Source organism: Podarcis liolepis, assembly GCF_965112155.1.
Source record: "Podarcis liolepis genome assembly, chromosome: 3".
Classification (NCBI taxonomy): Eukaryota; Metazoa; Chordata; class Lepidosauria; order Squamata; family Lacertidae; genus Podarcis; species Podarcis liolepis.
In genome coordinates this window covers 77,704,306-77,727,145 of record NC_139557.1, presented here as the reverse complement: position 1 = coordinate 77,727,145, position 22,840 = coordinate 77,704,306, and the positions used below count along the sequence as shown (strand labels likewise).

The 22,840-nt window shown below is 38.8% G+C and overlaps 1 protein-coding gene across 1 annotated transcript in view; it reads left to right on the top strand.

The window, feature by feature from the left end:
• TARBP1 (tRNA guanosine 2 -O-methyltransferase TARBP1) overlaps positions 1–22,840 on the top strand; it is a 31,350-nt gene that overhangs the window by 5,949 nt on the left and 2,561 nt on the right. The window contains exons 4-26 of the mRNA XM_083496784.1: positions 174–322; positions 1,011–1,063; positions 2,091–2,188; positions 4,157–4,292; positions 4,376–4,472; positions 4,973–5,062; positions 5,257–5,392; positions 6,369–6,468; positions 7,498–7,673; positions 8,926–9,023; positions 9,832–9,993; positions 11,091–11,281; positions 11,787–12,039; positions 12,123–12,311; positions 13,941–14,140; positions 15,207–15,278; positions 16,044–16,164; positions 17,499–17,609; positions 18,003–18,152; positions 18,463–18,549; positions 19,568–19,764; positions 21,233–21,314; positions 22,591–22,762. Of these exons, the coding sequence (XP_083352910.1) occupies positions 174–322; positions 1,011–1,063; positions 2,091–2,188; positions 4,157–4,292; positions 4,376–4,472; positions 4,973–5,062; positions 5,257–5,392; positions 6,369–6,468; positions 7,498–7,673; positions 8,926–9,023; positions 9,832–9,993; positions 11,091–11,281; positions 11,787–12,039; positions 12,123–12,311; positions 13,941–14,140; positions 15,207–15,278; positions 16,044–16,164; positions 17,499–17,609; positions 18,003–18,152; positions 18,463–18,549; positions 19,568–19,764; positions 21,233–21,314; positions 22,591–22,762 (3,120 nt within the window). The remainder of the gene's footprint in view (positions 1–173; positions 323–1,010; positions 1,064–2,090; positions 2,189–4,156; positions 4,293–4,375; positions 4,473–4,972; positions 5,063–5,256; positions 5,393–6,368; positions 6,469–7,497; positions 7,674–8,925; positions 9,024–9,831; positions 9,994–11,090; positions 11,282–11,786; positions 12,040–12,122; positions 12,312–13,940; positions 14,141–15,206; positions 15,279–16,043; positions 16,165–17,498; positions 17,610–18,002; positions 18,153–18,462; positions 18,550–19,567; positions 19,765–21,232; positions 21,315–22,590; positions 22,763–22,840) is intronic.

Genomic DNA, 22,840 nt, shown 5'->3' with positions numbered 1-22,840 from the left:
CTACACAATGAAATGACAGTTTCTTAAAACTCTTTTTAAAATGTGATTAGATGTAAATATATTGTGAAAACCTATAAAGGTACATATGAATAATATGTGTCCCTCCTTACTTCTACATAGAGATAAAATATATGTTGAGATTACCCTTGTAAAAATTCTATTTTTTGGAACAGATAGTTGGGTGTTTCACCCATCGTGGCATATGTGCATTTACAGAAGAATGTTTGGGAGTGAAAACAAAACATTGACAAAGGAAGGTGTAATTCACTTTCTTGACATCTGGCAAACGAAACATATCCCTATGTCACCAGGATTTTCAGAGGTAAAGTTTTCTTCCCTTTCTCCTCCTAAGATTTCCTGTATTGTACCTCCTGAAGTTTGCTCCTTTGTCTGTATTATCCTGGGGGGTGGGGGGAATGTTGAAAGTTTGCTGCTCTTGAAGGGTACATAAGGAAAACATAATTCTCTTCTTAAGCTCACTAGCTTGTCCACCAGTGTCTAGGGCATACACTGCCTGGTTTGCTCTGATTATAAGGGCAGAGAGCAACAATTGTTCCCATTACCCTAATAAGGTTCATCTCATTTTTGAGATGCAGGAAAAGTGGTAGTAAGTAGAATCTTTCTAGGCATAGCATTTTTTGTGATTAATTGTAATGGTAACAGATCTGCACTTTTTATTTTTAGGGGAATAGCCTCATTACATAATACAGTTCAGGAAATACTTTCGTTTCTCTTACTCCCTGCTGTCATATATATAAATCTTTTGGAGTATCTTTTTCTTTAGCATGTTTATAAGGCTGATTCATAATTTCTTTACCCATTTTGTATATTGAATGTGTTGTAAAGCCAGATCCACAGTTTTTCTGTAGCAGAAATAAATTTTACAGTTTCATACTCACTTTTCTACTAATACAGGTCTGATTAAACATACATACATGTTTTGCAGGACAAATACTATTTTTGTCTGTGTTACAGCTTTTAATACAAGCACACTTTCTTTCCTTTTTTAGTTTATTATTGGCCCTTTAATGGATGCTCTTTCGGAAAGTTCTCTCTATAGCAGGTAATAAATTATTCATTGACAACTTGTTGAATTTCTATAGATACTAAAAGATAAACAGATTTTTAAATGCCACTTACATAGGGCTGAATATTTGCAGGTATTTATGGATTTTCCTCCATTGAGGACAGGGATTGAAAAAAATCCCACCAGGTTTCATTGCCATAGAATTATGTAAATATATGGTGCACCTACATTTACAGTACTGCAGGCAGTTCTAAGTGTCCTATCCCACAAAAGATGAGAGAGAACTGAAGCAAGTACAGAAAACATTTCTCTCAGATTTCTAGATTTTTAGTGTTAAATGATGAGGATTATAATTATATTAAAAAAAAAACCTTCCTAGGTGTGTTAGGAGGATGTTCTTTTGTTGGGATGGAAGCTTTTCTAAGTAGAGCAATTCTAAGTTCTGGAGTGGAAGCGGGAATCTGGGGCAGAACCACTGCCACATCCAGAGGCTCGATGTGACCAGGGCTTCAGCATTTTTCTGCCTTTTTATTTCTGTATTCCTTACCCTTAAATTCTCCCACCCACTGAAACCAATGGGAGGGGAAATTAACTACACCAGCTTCAGACTAGTGTAGTTATGGGGTCTAATCTGCAGGGGGTACAGGGGACACATTCCCAACTTATTCCATTTTGGCCCTTGCTATGGCAGTAGCAGCTGGTGCTGCTCATACACTTACACAGCTTTCTGTGGATGTACTGTGAGGTTTCTGGGATGGATGTACCTTCCTTTGACAGGGGTTAGAATTGCTCTGTTAATGAGTGGTTTACTAGCTCAGAATACTTTTGCTTATGAAAGAGGCTAGCTTTGTTCCGATATATTGGTCTGATATTAAAGGTGGCCTTCCTTTTTAACAAAATGAAAACTTCTGTCAATTAACCTGTAAGTTATTTTATACTTCAGTGTAACAAATATCTGTATAGAGGTTCTACTAGTATGTGAACTGTATTTGTTTAATTGATAACGTTCACAGTTTTGTCTTTGAATTTCTTCCACCATATTTCTCTGTTTTTAATTTCACAGGTCATCAGGTCAGATTATCGGAACCTGTCCTCCTTTAGGAATGAAATTGCAAATGTTCTTGGCTACCTTTTTCACAAGCCTCCCTGAAAAAGAAAAAAGTATGTTTATTTAATTTTTTTTAGAACACTTTTTAATGGCATTTAAGGCTAGATTTGGGTTCTCTTTTACACCTCCAACATTGGATAGAACCCCCCCCCCTTTTAAAAATCCATACCAGTTACCTGATTATTGGAAGGAACTTGTTTTCCTTAGCTCAGCTAGGGCCAAGCACCTGGCTTGACTATCTTACAGGCAAAACCTTTAACAAAAGAGCAAGTATAATTGGTACAATCACATTAATACAGAGGAGCTTCTACCTGAAGAGCAGGAATTTGAGCTGTGCATGCAGCAGCATAGGCACAGCGGCTGCAAAGGAAAGAGGAGGAACAAGGAAACACACTCCTGTGCCTCCAGAGACCCCAGGAAGTTCACAAGATTTGCAACAAGCACATCAATGCAGTCAGCCCCAGCACAGGCAACAAGCATAAAAATCTGCTCAGGAAATGGCCAATCTTACAACAAAGAAGAAAGCCAGCAAGTGACTATTTCTTGTCCATTAGGCATCCCTCCCCACCCCTTCATAAGACACAATAGTTCTGGGGGGAGAAAGACAGCACAGCTCCCAATGCCCCCTATTTAAAATATTTTGATTTGGAATTGCATATAAGTCACCTGTCCGCTTCATTCATGCCAAGTGGCCAAAGTAGGGAGGTGGTTGGAAAGAGAGGAAGTGGCTGTGTATGCCCAGCATATAAAGCCATCTCACTTAGACTTCCACCCTGCTTATGCCACGAGTCTAGCACAGTTAATGCAAAAAGTGCCTAGCCTTCATTCTCATAGCTTTGTTTACATGAATTCCCCTTGAGTATGGGTGGAAAGACTGGAGAAGCTGGTAACTACTGTGCAAGGGCACAGAGCCACCTCTGTTCTTGAATTCCTTCCTTCCTAATCTGACTGGAGATAGGAGGTCCTGAAGGGACCTTTACTTTTTTCTCATTTATTATATTGTTATCTCATTGTCCAAAATATAGGGTGCCGTGTGTCTCTTCCCAGCCTCATCTTACACTCCTAACAAGCCCATGAGAAACATTAGGCTGAGAGAGACTGATTGGCTCAAGGTCACCCAATGAGCTTTATTGCTGAGCTAGGATCCTTGATCCTAGTCATACACTCTAAGCACTGCCCTACATTGACTTTCCTTTAGTTATGCTTTCCATGGTGGTTGGGGTCAGAATCTGAGGGAGATGGTAAAAGCGTTTACACTCAGGAATCATTCACGGTGCATAGTAGGTTTGTGGTGTTCTTCTGCCCATGTAAGTCAGCATGTGTACAGTGTCGCAATGCTGCTCTGTCCTGCACCTGCTATGTGTTGTACAGACAGCAACAATTTTGTGTGAGGGTTGCATTCCTGGCCCCTGTGCATGTTGGGGGAGCCTGTCCTACCCCGTTTCACTCTGTCCCCATTCCGCCCTTCTTCTGGGTCCAAAAGGACCTGCACGTTGGCAGTCATGCAGCAATTGGACATGTGCAAAACGGTTACCGCCTGTACTACCATGTTTTTCTCTGCTGTCACGTACATCTGAACCCGCAGTCAAACAAGCTGTTGAGGCTGGAATTAATGAAGAGATCATTTGGATTTAGGGAATGTAATTTATTTTCCCCCTTGGAAAAATGGCTTTCTGCTGCTGGGCTTACTTTTGGGGTTAGCATTGTTTTATGTTAGAATTTTAAAGCGTTAAAATCTAGATGTGGAAAATATGGAAACAATGAGGAGAGGCAGGACTGAGATGTGGAGATATGCTTCAGAGGTCCAGACTGTGGGGAGCTCTGAAAAATTAATAATTATAATTTGGATTATAATTTGGTCTTTTTTATTTTAGTTTTTTATTTTTAACTGGATTATGATTGGATATATTAATTGGATGCTTTTTATTGGAAAATTAATAAAAATGTTTTTTTTTAAAAAAAAGCATTGTTTTATGTTAGATGATTTAACAAAAATCTTATTTTCCTTCCATTTTTTAAAGGTAGTTTTTTGTTAAAGTTTATACAGAAGATGAGCAATAGGCACTGGTGTGCTGTTCCAATTTTGTTTCTGTCCATGGCACTGGCAAATATTCCAGCATATAGAGTACTAGATACCGAAGGACTCCTAGCTCTGAGGTACCATTTTGAGTGTTGTTTGTGTGACTAGTCCTCAGTTCATTGTTTTAACTTTTCAAAGCATGTATCTTATCCGTTTGCAGAGATGTCCTGCAGTGCACCATGATCACCCATCAGATTCTCCTACGGGGAGCTGCTCAGTGCTATCTTCTTAAAGCAGCTATACTCTTGACAGATGTAGTAAGTCTTCCTATTCTGAAATATAGTTGCACTGGGAAAGGCATCAAATATAGCTGAGTGCTTTTATAAAGCTTTAGTGGATAAGGTTTGCTACTTCTTTGGATTAAAAGATGCAGAATTTTAGAATCATTTGATTACCATTCTTAAATATCAGGTGAAATGTTTTCCTCCTTTGCTTCATTTTTCTAGATGCCAAGTTTTCAGAAAACAAAGGCCATTGGCTTGGGCATTCTTAAACACACCATTGTGGCATTAAAATGCATGACTATCCTAAGTACTATATTAGACTTGCAATGACATCTTTGCATATTGCACCTTGCACTTTGTTCTATTGGAACTGCTCTGCGTAGAACACTTGCATTGTGGTGCTTTGCTATTAAGCTTCAAGGAGTTTGGAGTAGGGAGAGATGTGTAACATTGCAAAATGATTAACACAACTCTGAACCTAAATATTGTTTTTCTTGGTTTCAAATGAATGTTACTTACATTTCTTTCCTTAGGAGAAAGTGTCCCTTTCAGATATTGCAAACTTCATTGTATCTCTGAAACCAGAAGAGTCATTAGGCAGAGGGACTGTTTTGTGGACAATGGTGAGAGAAGTGAAAGCAAACTATTGTGAAATTGGTTAGTCATTATGGCATTTTAGATGTGTATTATTATGATTACGATTAAGCCTTTTGTGTTTCTATGCTATAAACTGCCCTGTGATCTTTGAATGCAGAGATGTATATAAATTTAACAAATAAAACAAAAATAAATAAAAAAATCATTTTGTTTTTCTTAGCTTTGTAATTGGTTGCATGTAAATGACAAGCACTTTCGAAAGCCTTTAAACTGCAATGTGCCTCAAGACAAAACTGCATTAAGTGTTTATGCACAATCCCTTGTGGAGGATTATCTGAAAACACCTATAGCCAATTGTAAGTAGTTTTATAAATATTATAAATAATACTGTTTATGTAAGCGATGAGCACATTTGCTAAATAGTTTCGTTCCTAAGGATTAAGGATTATTTAGCTCTGCATAAAAGTGTTTGGAACACTTGCTGGTTTATACATGATGTTGTTTTGAAGGTGGTGCTTTTTGAGGAGGGGTCGAAGATCAGAGGTAGATTGCAATGTAATATATTTCTGCACACCTTACCAGTATCCCCAATTATGCTGAAATCCTTTGTTTGTGGGTTTCACTGCCCTACTGCTGGGACAATGCCACCAAGTTTGCTTTTGTATAGAAGCTCTTTGCAAATATTTATAAAGACTCAGATTTGATGAATTACATGCATCAAGAAAAGTAGCCGCTCATGCCTCCTAGCAAACCACTTTTGAATCCAAGAGGAGTTTGAAAAGCACTGGTGTGACATGCTGTTCAAAGCAAAAATGTCAAAAATCCCACTGTGTGTGCACAAGCCCTTCAGCATATATAAAGTAGCTCTTTGCTTCCTAGTCATTTTGTATTCATTTCTTGGGGTTTATCCCTCATTAAAATCACTAGGCATATTGTTCACTAATTTAACTGGTAATAGGATTTCCAAAGTCCTGGTAAATTATTAAAATGACTGAAGTTCACAAGCGCAATTCTTATCTCAGTTGCTTCTGTGTTCTATTAACTAAAGAGTCTACTTCAAAGCATATCGTACAACAGCATTCATAAAAACAATCGGCTTCATTACTTATTTCATTTTATTTCTGTGTGTGACACTTCTGTCAGAGACTTTTAGCTACAGAATGCATTATCTCAGCATGTGTTCTCTAGCAAAGCCCCTTACCATCGTTGATCCTTCTCCCTTTCCCTCCAGAATGACTTTGCTGGCACAGGAGAAGCCAGCGGTGCTGACTTGGGGCCCCAGACTGTGGGTGCTCTGCAACATTGTAAAAACTAGGATTATTTTTTTTACAGCTGCAGAAGACTGCCTTATGCCTGACTGGTTTGAAGCTAAGCTTGTTGCTACGATGATTCTGCTGACTGCAGATGTGGAAGAGATGAAACATGTATACAGGTAGATACCCTGTTTTTTTGCATTTGCTTTGGATGTGGACCACAAGTCACTTGAGCAGGCTTTGTCCTATTAGCTTTAGTATATTGCATCCAAGGAAAGGTTAGAGCTAAGTGGCATAATGTAAAGATTGTATATATATGAAATAGCACCAAAAAAATCCTTGGGTTCTTAAAACACTTTCTTAACAATGACATTTTAGTTCGTTGTAAATGAGCTGTTGGTCAGATTTGGTGTAAGGCAGCTCACAATTGGCACAGAGATGTTTGCTTTAATGTTTTGTGGATTACCTTGCCTACATCTTGCATATAAATTTATTGTTTCTTTTCAGTGTGTGTGGACAAAGTAATTTGTACAGATAATAACAAACTTTTGTGACACAGCCAGTGTATTCAGAGGTATTTCAGGAGCTTTGAGTTCATAATTCCTATGAGCAACTGTGGATTGGTGGAGTGTTGACTTACTGTCTATTCATTGATTACTACCTAGAGGCTGGCACCATAAGGAAAAAAAATATTACTTGATTGGTCATTTGTTTTTTAAGACAATTGAAAGTGGTTTGGGGGACCACATTGCATGTGTTTCTTCTGTTCCGCTGTTGTCTCTGGCCAAACAGGCTTTACAGATTTTCTAAATAATACAAGAGAGAATGAGAGAGACGGAGGGGGAGCCAAAAGTTGGTTATGTGTCCCCAGTACAAGCAGCTTTCTGTCTTTCAAACTGCCTTCAGCTATCAAAAAAACCTCCTGTCATCTGTTACTAACCACTGTTGTGTTTTCCCAGAGTATAAACAAATGTTGGAACATTTTGTGTATGAAGTTTGGTTTATCCACTCTTTAAAAATAACTAAATAAACAATGCCAGCACTGGGTGTTCAAATGTGACACCATTCCTGCTTGATAGCATACAATGTAGGCTGAGGTATGTTCTCCTGCTTTTTGCTCAGTTGGAAGGTGAATGCAGTTTATCTCCCAGAAGTCAGCAATACAGACAGTGGAATATGTTTCTCTTTTTAATGTTTGTTTCGTGTAGTGTCAATGGCAGCACAGAACGGATTGAGCTGAAGGCTCTCCTAAACCCTCTACTAGATGTCTTGCTGAAACTTGGCACTAATCCCTACATCTCATCACTGAAAACCGATAAAAGCCTACAGCTGCTATTGAAGCTACTGCAGACTTGTTCAATCAAATGTTCCAGTCCACGAGTTGGTTAGTGGTATATTCAGTATGTTGCTCTTATGAATATTGCCCTTCTAACTGGTGAAACAAAATTAGGCTAATAGACTCATAAATACAAATTGTAGTAAGTTGCTTTGAAACAGGAATTCACATTAAAAGCAAATGGCCGTACTAAAAATGTCCAGAATGCATCTAATAAGGAATTACTATAGTCTTAACAAACACCTAAATTCAGAGTTAACTTGGATACCACAGGAAAAAAATAGGCATATTAAGCTACTGTGTGGTATACAGTTAGTGTTGATAGACCTGGTAATCTTTGTCCTGTTTTGCCTTATAAGTAGGGGTTCTATTTTTCTTCAGAATGAGGCATACAGAATGAAAAGTACTTCTAAAATTTAATTGTTGTTATCAACATCTTTGTGGGTTTGGTCAAGAGCTTTGGTAAAGGTGAAGGGGGCTGGTGGAAGTGCTTTGCTGCCCCATCCTCCCATCAGCAGGTCCCCAACATCCCCACCCCACCCCAAAGTCCTTACTGAAGGTCCTGGGACCCTGCTGAAAGGGCTGCCCTGTGGCACAGGAGGGTGAGGAGAAAGGGAGAAGTACCTCTACTTTTCAGGGATCTCTCCCTACACCCGTCATCCCAGCCTCTGCCCCACATTCCGCCTCATTCAACAGGGACTCCTGTCCACAGGGAGAAGCTTTTCAGGGCAGCGGAGGAAGGGAGAGGGTGGAAAAGCTTGATTATATCAGCCCCTTTCAGCATGCTTTATCTCTGGATTAATTCTTTAAAATTGCCATTCAAAATGGCCCCAAGAGCTGCCTTTAGAATGCCAGACATTTGGAAACTGGGGTGATCCATAATGCAGTCTACTTTTTTTTTTAGTAAAAGCATGCAATTTAGGGACTGTGAACTGTCATTTGGGGGGGGTCTGTCATTTTGAATGATATAGCCTATTATATGCTTTACCGTGGTAATTTCATTGTGTACTACATCACATGTGTATGATACTGTAAGCCTGCAAAATTTAACTTGTGCGCATTCAGCTTTTACGCACATGGCAAAAACCCTAAACCCTAAATAAAATGGGGCAGAAAGCAGGCAGGGTTCCTGGACTTTGGCAATCCTACTTGCCCTTGAACCCAGTGAGTTTTGGCTAGACACAATTTTGGTTTTAGGGGCAATCCCCGGAATTCAACCCCTGTGTAAGTTGCAGGATTACTGTTCAGCTTTGGGAATAATGGTACTACCAGTATTTTAATTAAATGTATCTTCATACAGATGGGATAATAGCATTTCTCCAGAATTCATTTATGACTGCCACAGAAAGTATTTTGGATTTTCTCCTCAGAAGACTTACAGCAAATGAATTAAATACCGTAAGTACTTAGTGTAAATATTGGCTTGGAATTATTATTATTTTAATTCAGAAGGGTAGCAATATTGTGAAAGTGTATTCATTTGGAATGTTCAGAAAAATATTTAAAAGAGAAATGCTTTGTCAACAAACATTGTGAAAAGCATTTACCAAAACAGATGTTTTAAAATTTCTCTCTAGCCATGTAAAAATATTTGAAACCAAATGCAAAAGTACAGATCCAGTCACACAGTTAAAATGAGTATGTTGGTTGACAAGTTATTGTGATGGAGGAGCTGGTGTTGTATTCACATTGGTTTTTAACTAAGGTTTAGTGCAAACCAGGCCATTGAGGCTGTTAGATTAATGTGAAGCAGTTGCCTGTCATAACTTGAGCAGAATGTGGGGATGGATGGGGACATGCAGACCTTTGATTCTGTGACCTGCTCTTGCATGCTGCCTGCCTGCACATTCGTGCATACATTAGGACTCTCTTAATGCTTTGAAGAGCTCTCTGCAGAACAAGAATGATTAGATCTGGATCTAATTAACCATCAACATAGTTTTGCATGCCCAAATGTATCTTATAGCCTTCTGTGCCATATGGCAATCTGCTTTTGAAACAGAGATTTGTTTGTTTGTTTGTTTTCAAGGCAGTCCATGGTGCGGCCTGGAGGCAACATGCCAGTTAAAGAAAAGTCAAAAATTATACTATGCATGTCTAAAGTAGCTACTTTGGAACTTGGCATTAATATTAAAGTAACCAATTGTGGAGACTCTATCTCCTTGGTATTGTTTTAATTGACACCTGTAATAACATATCCCTTCAGATTTCAGATCTGCAGCGCTGTAATTTATATCTAGAAGTGCTGTCAGAGCTGATGAACATTTGCTCAGTCAATGGCTGGAAAAAAGGACCATCGATCTGCAGCTTCATCTCCTCTCTGATAAATACCTCTCTCTGCAGTGTTCAAGAGGGAAATAGTGAAAAGGTAATTTTGTCTTAAGTCGAGTCATAATGCTTAGGCACAGTGCACATATTTTCACAAAATACTCCTTTGTACTACTTTTGAAGGCAAAGGAGAGCAGCTTGGATTTAAAAATGTTGTGGCCCTCTTCTGTTTACAGTAGAAAACCAGATACTCTTGATATGCCATAATAGATACAGATACATTTACCAGCTAATGTTTTCCAGTTTTCTGATGTGTAGTCTAAAAGTAATGAAAACAGACTGTGGTCAGATATCACCATTTTTAGTGCTGTATTGAAATAAGACCAGATCAGTTTATTAGGGCCAGGGTCCAAAGAGCCGTGAAACTGATTACGTGAGCCAAGTGCCCTCCATGTCTAGTGGCAAATTGGTTTTGAAAGTGGGTGGGAAGTTTCAAAAAGAATTTGTGATGTCGCTTTGGCTCCAAACCAGTACAAAATACCTCAGTGTAGCTAGTGAAAAGGAATGTAAAGTGAGACTCACACACTTCTCTATTTGTGCTTTGATATCAAGAGTTTGGGCAATAGGTATAAAAAGAAGAAAACCTTGAAATAAAAAGTGGCCATGTTTTCTGATAATCATCTTGTGTTAGATGGTTCACGTGGCAATTATACAAATCCTTACAATTTGACATTAGAAGGAAATAGAGTCCCTGCCTAATTCCGTACCCAGCCTGCTGCTTTCCTCCAACCCAAAGGCAACACCTTCCTTCAGGCCCAGTCTTCATATCCTACTTTCACTGTACAGACCCTGTTCACATCCCTTTGTCTCAATCTTGTGTCTCCTCACAACATTAATTTAATCTATTCAAACCACCTGGCAGCTGAATATATGCTGGGGGAGGAAAAGGGGCTTCTCTTCATCTACCTCATTTGCTGAACAGCTACATATAAAATGTGTCACTTATTTGAGTTTTTTAAATTAAACTCTTTAATATATTTAAGAGTCAAAGGGTAATGCTCCTATGTGGAACAGACCTTTTATTCTATATTCAGGCTGGTATAATTATTTTTATTAATTTTTTATGTTTATTTTTTCCATACTTTATCAGAACACATTGTAAGAGTTTGAAAATTACCTGTGTAACTTCGCTTTCAGGAGGTAAAACTTGGGGAACAGATTCAGAAGGTAGTGAGTATGGCATCGCTAAGTGTGATTTGTGAAATTATTGATCAGAAGCCAGATCTTCAGCTTGAATCTCTCCCAGCTGTTGAAACCCTAAAAACAACTATTTCCTGTGCTCAACTTAACCATGTATTAAAGAAGCCTTGCAGTATGGAAAAAGATAGGTATTTGTGTTAATCACTTTGTTTAACAAATTTTAATTGGAGAGAAATCTACTATTCTAACTTCTATCTGTTTTCTTAAATCCTACCTTTATATATATATATAAAAGCAGAATACCTTAAAGGCTTCTTTAGTCTTCTGCCATTCCTGCTCTAGATGTGTTCCTATTATCCCATTTCCTAATACGTAAGCATTTTACTGTTAGGATGTAGACTGCAATCCTAACCATGTCTATTCAGGAGTAAGTCCCATTGATTTATATGAAGTTTAATCCCAGGTAAGTGAGGTTAGGATTGCAGCCTTAGTTAAATTCTATGTGATCGTGAGCTTGGAAGTATGTTCCCAGTTATGTCTGTGGGGTTGTGCTGTTAATTAATTTTATTGGGTCTTGAGCTGTTGCTAGACATTAAATTTAGTCTATTCCTTTCCTTGGAGTACAATACAGCACATTTCTCTTTTTTTAAAAAAGCAAAGGTGAACTGAAATATTTTTCAACTTTTATTACAGTTATCTTGAAGAGCCAGCATCTCATCAAGGATGGGGAAAAATTGTAGCATGTTATATACATGATCAGTGGGTTTGTCTTCATTTTGTTCTAAATAATTATCAAAAGCTTTCTAAGGACAAATATATAGAGCACTTTTTGCCAGATGTTCAAAAATGTACAAGAATTTTACAGTCTGCGCTGGAAGCAGTGACAATTCTTCCTTCTGATCATATCTTACCTGTGTTTCATTCCATGAAAATAGTCGTTTCCAAGGTAAAGGGTTTAAAACAATGTATGAATTTATTACATGGCTTTATATTTTATGAAAAACTAAATGCTACTTCTTTTGTCTTTAGCTTATGGAATCCTCTGAATCTCTGTGCATAGAGGCTTTTGACTTAGCATGGAAAATTATATTTGCTCTTAGTAACACACAGCTGATCTTTTGGCCTAATCTAAAAGCTTTTGTTCAGTTTGTGTTTGATCCTGAAATTCTTGCTGCCGCAGCAAAGAACAAAAGTCAGGCATACACCAGGATAAAAGAGGTAAATGTTTTACATTTCTTGTTCTTCCTGCAATCTCTATTCTTGACAGTTGTGTTCAGATTATCGTATCTCAGTTTGTTAACCTGAGGTGTGCACAAGTGTTCTTCTTCTGCACATAGCCCTTGAGCCATGGTTAAACTTGGAATCCCCTGGTTAACTGGGAAACTATTGTTACTAACACCGGAAGAAGCCTGAATCAAATCATTGTTTTAATCTGGTTTAATATCCTAGGTTGTTCTGGAGCTGGTAACCTAGTTTCCCAGTTCAGAGATTCTTCGATCAATTAGAGACTTTCTGATTTAATGGCAGCTCATGTGAAAAGGCCCTGTGCCCAGGCAAAATCTTATGCTATCTTGTTTAAGAACTATGATTTTCAAAACTTGCTCATAATCTTTAATTGAGCTTTCCCCCAGGTCAGCATGAAGCAAGTATATGGAAGCTTGGTTGCTGTTATGTTTTTAACCACTAAATCTAGGGATGTAGCTCAGTAGTAAAGAATATGCTTTGCATGCAGAAGGTCATAGGTTCAAATCCTGGTACGGTTGGGAGAAACTCCTCCCTGAAACTACAAAAGCTGCTGCCACTCAGTGTAGACAGTATTGAGGAAGATGGACCAATGGTCTCACTTGGTACAAGGCCACCTCCTATGTACCTGTCAGGGAACTGCCATCAGCTCAGAGGCGAGAGGTGGAAGGGCAGTTGTGTTACAGGGAGCCTCCGAAGATCTTGCAAAGCAGTTCTTCCTCTGGCGAGGAGGGAAGCCCCGCCTCCAGTGGGGAAGGGGCGCAGGGATCAGAAGATGCTAGGGAGAGCCTCAACACCGAGCCTGAGCAAAGCAGAGGGGAGACAAGTCCCCCTTTGCCAGTGCCCACTCTGCGCTGTAGGTTTGGGCACAGAGAGGGGAGGAGAAGGACAGGGGTCACATGACTGTTATGCTGGGGAAGGTATAAGGACCGCCCACTCCCAGATTCTGCTAGCGACTGAGCAGACATGGACTTACGACACTCTGCACTGAAAATAGTTTTGTACAGATAATAAAGCCTGGAAAAGACAGGTTGTAGTCTTGCCTGTTTGCTCTTGAGCAACCACACCAGCACCTGACAGTACCTATGCAGAAGATAAGCTGCCTCCCATCAGACTTGTGTAAAATGACAGCTAAGGATATAAACTATGTATGCTATACAGTCAGACCTCGGGTCCCGAACACCGAAAACTGGGAAATAAAGCCTCCAGTTTTTGAATATTTTTTGGAAGCCAAACATCCGACGTGGCTTCCGCTGAGTGCAGGAAGCTCCTGCAACCATTTGGAAGCAGCGCCTTGGTTGTCGAACATTTCAGAAGCCAAACGGGCTTCTGGAACAGAGTACATTCAGCAACCGAGGTTTGACTGTATAACTATATAAACTATGTATGCTTTTGTTTTACTTCAAATCCATGTTTCTTAAACTTCTTAAAATGCAAGAGAGTATATGAGAAAAATGTTACTTAAACAGTAGTATGCAAAATGAACTTTTAATGCTAACTTCCTTTTACAGAAGTACTCATTTGTACCCACTGAAACAAGACTTGCTTATTTTAAAATATGCTAAAACCGGTAAATGATTGAAATGATTTCCCCCCTTCTTTAAGATCATATTTCAGATGATTGAAATGTCTTCAACGAGGACTGGCGTCTTTAATATGTTGTTGACTTACTGCTGTCAGTCTTGGCTATTTCCTACTTCCGATGACCCAAATGCTGTTGAAAAGGCTTTTTCAAATGCTAGCAATTACAGTGAACTTGTCGTAGAGGCCTGTTTATTTGGAACTGTTTTCAGGCGTGATCAAAGGTAAAAACAAAAGCAATGTTACTTTTGTGTTGCACTTGGGAAATGTATTGCTGATTTATGTAATAATTTCCAGAGTTGGTTTTTGTTGTAGCAAAAATAACAAAGGGTTTTATCCAATGGTGTCTATACAGAAGGGGAACAAAGTTTCACTTGAGCAATGGGGCTTCCCTTTCCTCTTCTACTGCCTCCAGCTCTCTGCATAACCCCAATACAGGCATACCTTGGTTTTCGAACAGCCTAGTTCTTGAACATTTTGGCACCCGAAGAATTGAAAGCTGGAAGTGATTGTTCTGGTTTTCGAACATTCTTTTGGAAGCCGAACATTCTTTTGGGAGCTTCCTGCAGCCAGTCAGAAGCTGCGCTTTGGTTTTCGAACACGTTGGAAGTCAAACGGACTTCCGAAACGGATTCCATTCAACTTCTAAGGTACGACTGTATTGGCTCAAGGGTTTAGGGATCCTCCTCAGGAGATCTTGAGCCTGGAGGGAGAAGAGGAAGAGGATATCCTGTTGTGCAAGCAGGACTTCAAAGTGTCTTGTGTCATCTTAAAGATCACTACATTTATTATATATTATTTTGCACAAGACTTTTTGTTGTCCTTATGAATTTATCTATTTTTTAATTATTTTATTAAACGCAAAATGAAGCATAAACAAAATCCTCACAGGAAACAGGTTAGAAATATTGAAGCAGAGACAAAATGGGGGTCAGAGATATGAACAATACATACCAGACTTTTCATATAATAGAAATTATAACAAGTCTATAAAAATAAAAACATGGAGATGTTAACATGGAGAAATTAAGGAAATTTCTCAAGGTAGAGAACTACATTTCCAGCAAACCTTAGTTTCTGAAGCTCTGCACAAATTTCCTGCTTTATTGTATCATCCATGTATAGGCTGGGGGTGAAGGAGATTGTTATGATTATGATGTTTATGTTAATAATGCAGAACAAAGAAATTTCTCCCTTTTATGTGGATTTCTGATGGCAGGGAACCTTAAACTATAATAAGTAAATATTGAAAAAAAATCTATTTTTTCTTCTCCTTTTAAATACATCAAGACTCGTTCAGGAAGTATGTGCTTTTATAGAAAATCTTGGAGATGAATGTGCAGCAAATGTTGTTACAGAAAGGTCGGTATTTTGTCACCTGGTTTTATAATAGTTATAATTCACTGTATCTGTACCATTCATAACATTCATCTCCCCACTTCTGTTTCTTCTGAATCATTGTTTCCTGAATTGTGCTTCAGAAAAAATTATCTAAACAGTAGGGTGCTAGGAAGTCATCATGAAAAAGAAAATAACAAGGAAACTGTGCTCTTACAAACATAGCCAGGATCCAGAGAACTGCACAACTAGTTTTGTTCATCCAGTGGGATTCTGGGCTTGTGTGTTTTCCATGCTTTTGAAACTGAGGAGAGTTTCAAAAGTTGTTTGCTATTTGAAGATGGGAAGTGAAAAATCCTCCTAGGCATGTCCTAAGCCTTTTGGACATGTGTAAAATAGCTCTTTAGATTTTATTTCCATGATATGGTCAAACAGAAACAGCATGTTGAGCTAGGTAAATTCTTACTCTTCCTATAAGAGCCACATTTGGCTCCCTCAGCCTCAGATTCCTCATTCCTGATCTATGGCATAAATCATGCTGGATAGCTTCAGCAAGATTAATTCTACAGTTTCAAACTTGATCCTGGTAGGGCATCTGCCTGTAAAAATGCAAGTGTTTGATTTATCCTAGAAGCCCAGCCAAATTAGAAGGGGGGGGGTGTCAATTATTGTGTCTCCCTTAAGTATATGTTTGCACCACTGAAATATAAAGCTGAAATGGGGAGTGACTCATGCAAAAAAAGGGAGCACACGGTCAGAGGAATAAAAAAGTAATATATTGTATTACAGTACGAACAGGGATGACCATTATGTGAGAGTTTGCGCCATCAAATTTCTGTGCTTGCTGGATGAGACAAATACATTGCACAAGAAGTTTATAGAAGACTTTGTGATGAAACTACTTGATAGGGTAGGTATCTGTTTATGGTGCTTTGTGCATATGTCTTGGCTTTGACAATTGGACTGCTCTGGTTGCTGGGGACATAGCAGCCCCCCTACCCTCACAGAGGTTATTTCCATACTGTTACTATTTTGTGGCAATCATGCCCTTCATTTCTTTGCTTGCTTTGCTGTCATTGTAGCTTGTAATAAAGATAAGATGGAAAATGATGGAAAATGTGAAAGCCTGGGATGTGTGAGTGAAGCAGCTTATCCAAAAGTTGCTGCTTATATGACACCTATTACCGTATTTTTCGCCCTATAGGACACACTTTTCCCCCTTCAAAAATGAAGGGGAAATGTGTGTGCGTCCTATGGAGCGAAGACGCCATAGCCCCGCGACCCTCTCCCGGCTGGAGAGGTGACACGCGGCTATGGCAGGAGCCTCTTTAGCCACGCGCCACCTCTCCAGCCGGGAGAGCGCATGCGGGGCTAAAGAAGCCATAGCTCCACGACCCTCTCCCAGCTGGAGAGGTGATGCACTATGGCAGCAGCCTCTCCGCTGCGCGCCTTTCCGCTGCTCCCCGACCTGGTGGGCTTCCCCCCGCCAGCCCCAAAGAGCAGGTCGAAAGGAACCTGAAGCCTGGAGAGCGAGAGGAGTCGGTGCGCACTAACCCCTCTCGCTCTCTAGGCTTCCAAGGTAGCCGCCTGAAGGCGACTGAACGCACCTTAAACGGCACCTTGTTTTAGAAGGGGAAAACAAGAGGGGGGGAATTCTCCCCCTCTCTGCGCAGCGCCTCCTGCCGCTTCGCTGAAGGGGCACTGGGCAGAGAGGGGGAGAATTATTTTTTCTTGTTCTCCCCCCCTCTAAAACAAGGTGCGTCCTATTGTCCAGTGCGTCCTGTAGAGCGAAAAATACAGTAATCATGTAGAGCGAAAAATACAGTAATCATATACAGCAGCATTGTGTTAGCTGCTTCAGAATATGTAAGATTGCTCCTGAAGAAGGAACCAGTTCCAAAACTAGATTGAGCTACACTAAACTTGAATAGTTGTCGCTTTTGAGAACCAAAACTCCTTTTTGCATTCTGTGTATACTGTTGGTATCTACAGCATTCAAATGCAGGATCTATTTCTGCAGCTAGAGTACTGTCATCTTTATGAGAGTTGTGTACAGGGTCTTCCTTACTTGTGAATCGCTGCATTCAGTGATCTTTCATCCAGCTTGGAGGTGCTAGGAAGAAGTATCCTGCATCTGCTGTCCCTTTGACCTAGACTCTCCCTTGTGATTAACCTTTTCAACCAGAACTGAAAGAAACTAAAGTACCAAAGCATTCAGCTTGAGCAAATTTATATTCTCTGCAGGGTGAACTCATGTCCAAATCAAAAAACCGCTATTATGTGAACTCCTTACAACACAGAATTAAAAATCGACTGTGGCAGACATTGCTAGTTCTGTTTCCAAAACTTCATGAGGTACTGTTTTTCACAGCATTTGTTTTTATTACTTATTTTATTACTTATGAAGGAAAAGTTAATTAATAAAACAGCTTTTTTATTTATAAAATGGGGTGCATAGTACCACAAGTATGTAAGATTTCCTTCCAGCATATAATTCCCCTAAGAAGAATTGCTTAGAATTAAGAAGGTTGGTTGCTTTTGTGGCTGTACTATTAGTTTTCTTAATTGACTGGCTAAATTGAAATGATTCATTTGCTCTTTTACTGCTTTTTATTTTTTTTTGTTTGTTGTCTGTTTTGAAAGAAAACCCTTTTAAAACCCTAGGAAGGAAAGAGTTGTGTGTGTGTGTGAGTGATTGATGAAGTAGCTTTACAATATAATTGATTTCATACCTGTTATTTTATCTAGGATATTTTAACAAGAACTATTGACAGGATTCTACAAGCTGGACATAGTAATAATCAAGCATCAGTAAAGTACTTAATAGAATGGAATATCATATTGATTCTACATAAGTTACCTCATTTTCTTCAAAAGTTCTGGGATTGTTTTAACTATGTGAGTAGTAAGGTATTTAGTTGTTCAATTGTGAATAAATCATATATGTTTTTATTGAGTCCTCAAGTACTTTTCAAGTATTAATTTTGTTTTTCTTAAATGGATTCCAGGGACAGGGGTAACATTTACCATTGAATATATTGACGCTGATAATATATGTAATAATTGTGTTAAAGCAGTTAAGCCGCTGTAATATGCAGGCATGAATGATTGTTTCTGGGTTCAAATTTGGTTGATAAGCTGTAATTAAACTATAAGGAACTACATGCATTGGGAAACCTTGATACTAACACATGGCTTATTTTTCCAGGGTGAAGACCATCTTAAAACGAGCATTTGCACATTTTTAGCAGTGATGTCACATTTTGACGTAATTCTCCAAAATATATCTGAGAAGGTACATTTTTTTGGTTGAAACTAAGAAATGGGGTGTAGGGAACAAATAATAATAATCCGCTAACTATATCTTGTTGAGGTTACTGCAATGTGTTTTACGGGGCTGCCTTTCAAGACCACTCAGAAACTTTAAAGACCAAGGCCTATCTACTCCAAACCAGTGGCAAACCACTGTATAGCAATTACAAGCCAACTAGCAGGGTATGAGTGCAGTAGCTGCCTCTCCTGCTGTTAATCCCTTAGCACAGGCATAGGCAAACTCAGCCCTCCAGATGTTTTGGGACTATAACTCCCATCATCCCCAGCTAATAGGACCAGTGGTCAGGGATGATGGGAATTGCAGTTTCAAAACATCTGGAGGGCCGAGTTTGCCTATGCCTGCCCTAGCAGCTGGTATTCAGAGATATGCTGCCCCTGATTCTGGAGGTCGAATATGGTTATCATGACTAGTAGCTGCTGATAGCTCTGTCCTCCATTAATTCGTCCAATCCCCTTTTAAAGCCACCTATATTGGTGACCATCACATCTTGTGGTAGCAAATCCCATAGTTCAGCTATATGCTGTGAAGTAGTACTTCATTTTGTCCATTCAACTTAATTAGATGACCTGGGTTCAGGTATTTTGAGAAAAGGAGAAAAACCTTTCTGTATCCATTTCCTCCACACCTTACTCATCTTACCCCTCCTGGCATAATAATAATAATTTTTTATTGTTTATTTAAATTAATTTACATTTGCGGAGTTTTATGTTGGTTTATAATGCTGCAAGTTAGCTAAGAGTTGAAGGCTATTCATAGAAGAATAATTTTATATGGACTAAAAGCTGGAGTAAATCTTATGTTTTGATGTAGGAGTTCTTGATAAAACTTTAGTTGAACTTCCCGCTCATTGCCGTGTCAATTTAAAATTGTTTCACATTAGGAATTAGATGAGTTATAGTTATATGACTTCTTACATATAGTTGTATTACTTCTTACAAGAAATGTATGAACTACTAAAGGAATGCCTTTCTCCCTCTAGACACCAGCCTTAAAGAAAGCCCTCGTCGTTGTTCTACAGTGGTGCTTCCATCACAATTTCAGTGTTCGACTGTATGCTTTAATTGCCCTTAAGAAAATTTGGGGAATGTGCAAAGCATTGTGTGTGGAAGATTTTGAAGCTTTAGCTCCAGTTATTGAATGTAGTCTCAATCAAGCAGAAAGCATGCATGGAACAGGGTTAGTAGCACATAATTCTTTTAAAATACTGCTATGAAACTAGTGATGCTCCAAAGTGAAAACACTTTCTAGACCACTTACGGATGAATCTAATTTTCTCAAGGAGCACTTTGTTATACCCATAGTTGTGTTGTCTCATCTGAACAAGGTAGAACATTTTAAAATAAACCAAATTCAGCAGGAACAGATAAAGTGAAATTATGTAAAATGTCTCGGGATTTCTTTTTCATCAGAAGCATACCTGGCCTGTGAAACAGAAAACTAGACTGCTTGTCCCTTGAATTTTAATAAACTGACTTGCACTCCACTTATTTGAATATAGGTCAATCACTTCCATATTATTATTGATGGATTAGATAGAAGATACTGGTGGTTTGTGGAGTAAAATGGAGAAACCAATAGTGTGGCAATTTGTTTATTCTTTGGGAGACTGTGAGGTTAAATTGATCTGAAAGTGCTGCATTAATATATAACTTAATGTCTGGAAGAATGTTGAGTGGTGAACCAAATAAGGCAGGTAATAACCGTGTAGTTGTATAAAGTAGGATTGCTCTTGTATAGTGCATTGTATATAAACACAAATAATAATGAAATCGTAAGCATTTTTACGCAGAAGAAAGTCCCATAGAGTTCAGTGGATCTTACTCTTGAGGTGATTATGCTTAGAATTGCAACTTTGAACTATGCACGGTCTGGGGAAGAAGGTTTAATCCTTTGAATATATTTCATTCATTATTATATTATATTATATTATATTATATTATATTATATTATATTAATCTGGCCAGAGCCTCTGAAATGGGACAAGTTAAAGATATAAATTTGATTTTATATATATATATATATGTTGTGATTCACAGACCCACAAATGAGTTTTCCCAGCTGTTTGTTCTGCAGCAGCTTCCACTGCCAAATCCTGGAACTACTGTTTAAATTCCATAAAAAGCAGCTGCAATATGTAATTTGCCCCAAGTGTTTCAGCACAGAAAAGGGCTGGAAGAATTGTGATGCATATTGCTTAAAACAATGAGTTTTATCAATGAATCAATGAGTCGCAGCCATAGAATCTAACTCACAGATATGTGTATGCTCAAATGTGATTTATTCAGTGGAGAGACCTCAGCTTAGTGTGAAAGGAAACCATGTGGAGATCAGGTCCCTCTATTGAAACCATGTGGAGCTCTTTTAGTGCTTCTGCACCACAAAGAAATTCCCTTGATCGAGGCGATGTTGTGTAATACCTCATAATTACCCTTGTGCTTACTAGTTGGAAAGTGACCAAATCGTAATAGAAAAGAAGAATTATGCTGCAATCCTTACCCGACTTATCTGGGAGTAAGCCTCATTGAATTAACTAGGACTTACTTCTGAATATACATGGTTAGGATTGCCTTTTGGTAACCTTCTAAAAAGAGGCTTATTGAGACATTTTCTTGTCGTACATCATAATATTATCCTTACAATGCAGGAATGCTAAAAAGAATTGGCAGCGCATCCAAAAACACTTTTTCTTTGAAAACTTTCATCCACTTAAGGATTACTGTGTTGAGGTAAGTACATAAATATTCAGTGGTTTATTTGTTTTTTTAAAAAAACAACCTTAGATCTGTCTAATTGATGACACTGCTAGTGTGATCAAGGAGACATGGCTTCAAATTTCCACTCATTCAAGAAACTAACTGGATGACCTTGGGTTATTAAGCAAAGGCATTTTTTGTGTGTGTGTTGAAAACATCAAACTCACTGCCAAAGTCATCCTAATTCTGCACCATATTGTTTTTATATGTGTGCTTACTTTGCCTAATGTACAGTTCAGTCCTGTGCATGTCTTCACAGGCATGAGCCCCATTGTTCTCAACAGGACTTACTTCCAGATAACACATGATTGCTTCCTTATTCAGCTTTTGCTACAGGACCCTTAAATCACACACCCCAGATATTTGGAAATTCACTAAACCCCTTCTGTTTCTTGAAATTTTATCCAATATTGTACACATTCATAAAAGCTAGAAACAGACATTAAGTAAGAAAATGAAAGTCCAGGGTCTGAATTTCACAGATGCAACTTCAGGATGTATGCAACCCTGAACCTCATATAGAAGGCTGTGCTTTGAGAAATGACTACTTACTTGGAACAGGTCTTATTTTATGGATTGCCATTATGCAGTTAGAGAAGGTGGGCAGAGCAGTTCACTTAGGGTGGAGAATTTATGGTGGAAGAACCACCAAATCCAGAGTCCTCCTAACCAAGGTGGAAAGGCACGAAGTACACCAACTCCTGGTATTTTCCCTCCAATGTAAGGGGAGTGGGAAGGTTTTGGATATGGCAGATCTTCTTAATATACCCATAACATGTCCATTTTATCTCCCTACTGTCATTGCAGGTGGGGATGTACTCTAAATATGCTTGCCTTCCATTAAAGTCAATGAGATTTAAGCCCAATCATACCTTGGAAGTTGAACGGAATCCATTCCGGAAGTCTGTTCAACTTCCCAAACGTTGGAAAACCAAAGCGCTGCTTCTGATTGGCTGCAGGAAGCTCCTGCAGCCAATCAGAAGCCGTGGAAGCCCTGTTGGACGTTCGACTTCCGAAAGAACAGTCACAAACCGGAACACTCACTTCCGGGTTTCGATCGTTCGGAAGCTGATTTGTTCGGGAGCCAAGGCATTCAAGATCCAAGGTACGACTGTACACTGAAATATCAGTAGGACAGACCGAATCATCATTTTGTTTCTCTTATTATAATAGGGCACTTTGACTGGTTCATGGCTAATATACTTCGGCATTTCAGTGCTAGTTCAATTTTCCAAATATTATTTTTCAGACAATATTTTACACCTTGCCGCATCTTTCAGAAATTGCAGAAGAGGAATTGATTTCTCTATCTAAATTTAAAGCATTCACAGACATCCCACTGAGCTCAACATTTCCATTCTCTCATTCTCGAACTTCACTTCTTGATCTGAAGCAGTGTGACTGGTCTCAGCAAGATTTGGGTAAATAACTAGCGCTGGCTTAAATAGTCACGTATATTTTATATACTTCTTTTAAAATTAATTGTGCAGTATTTTAAC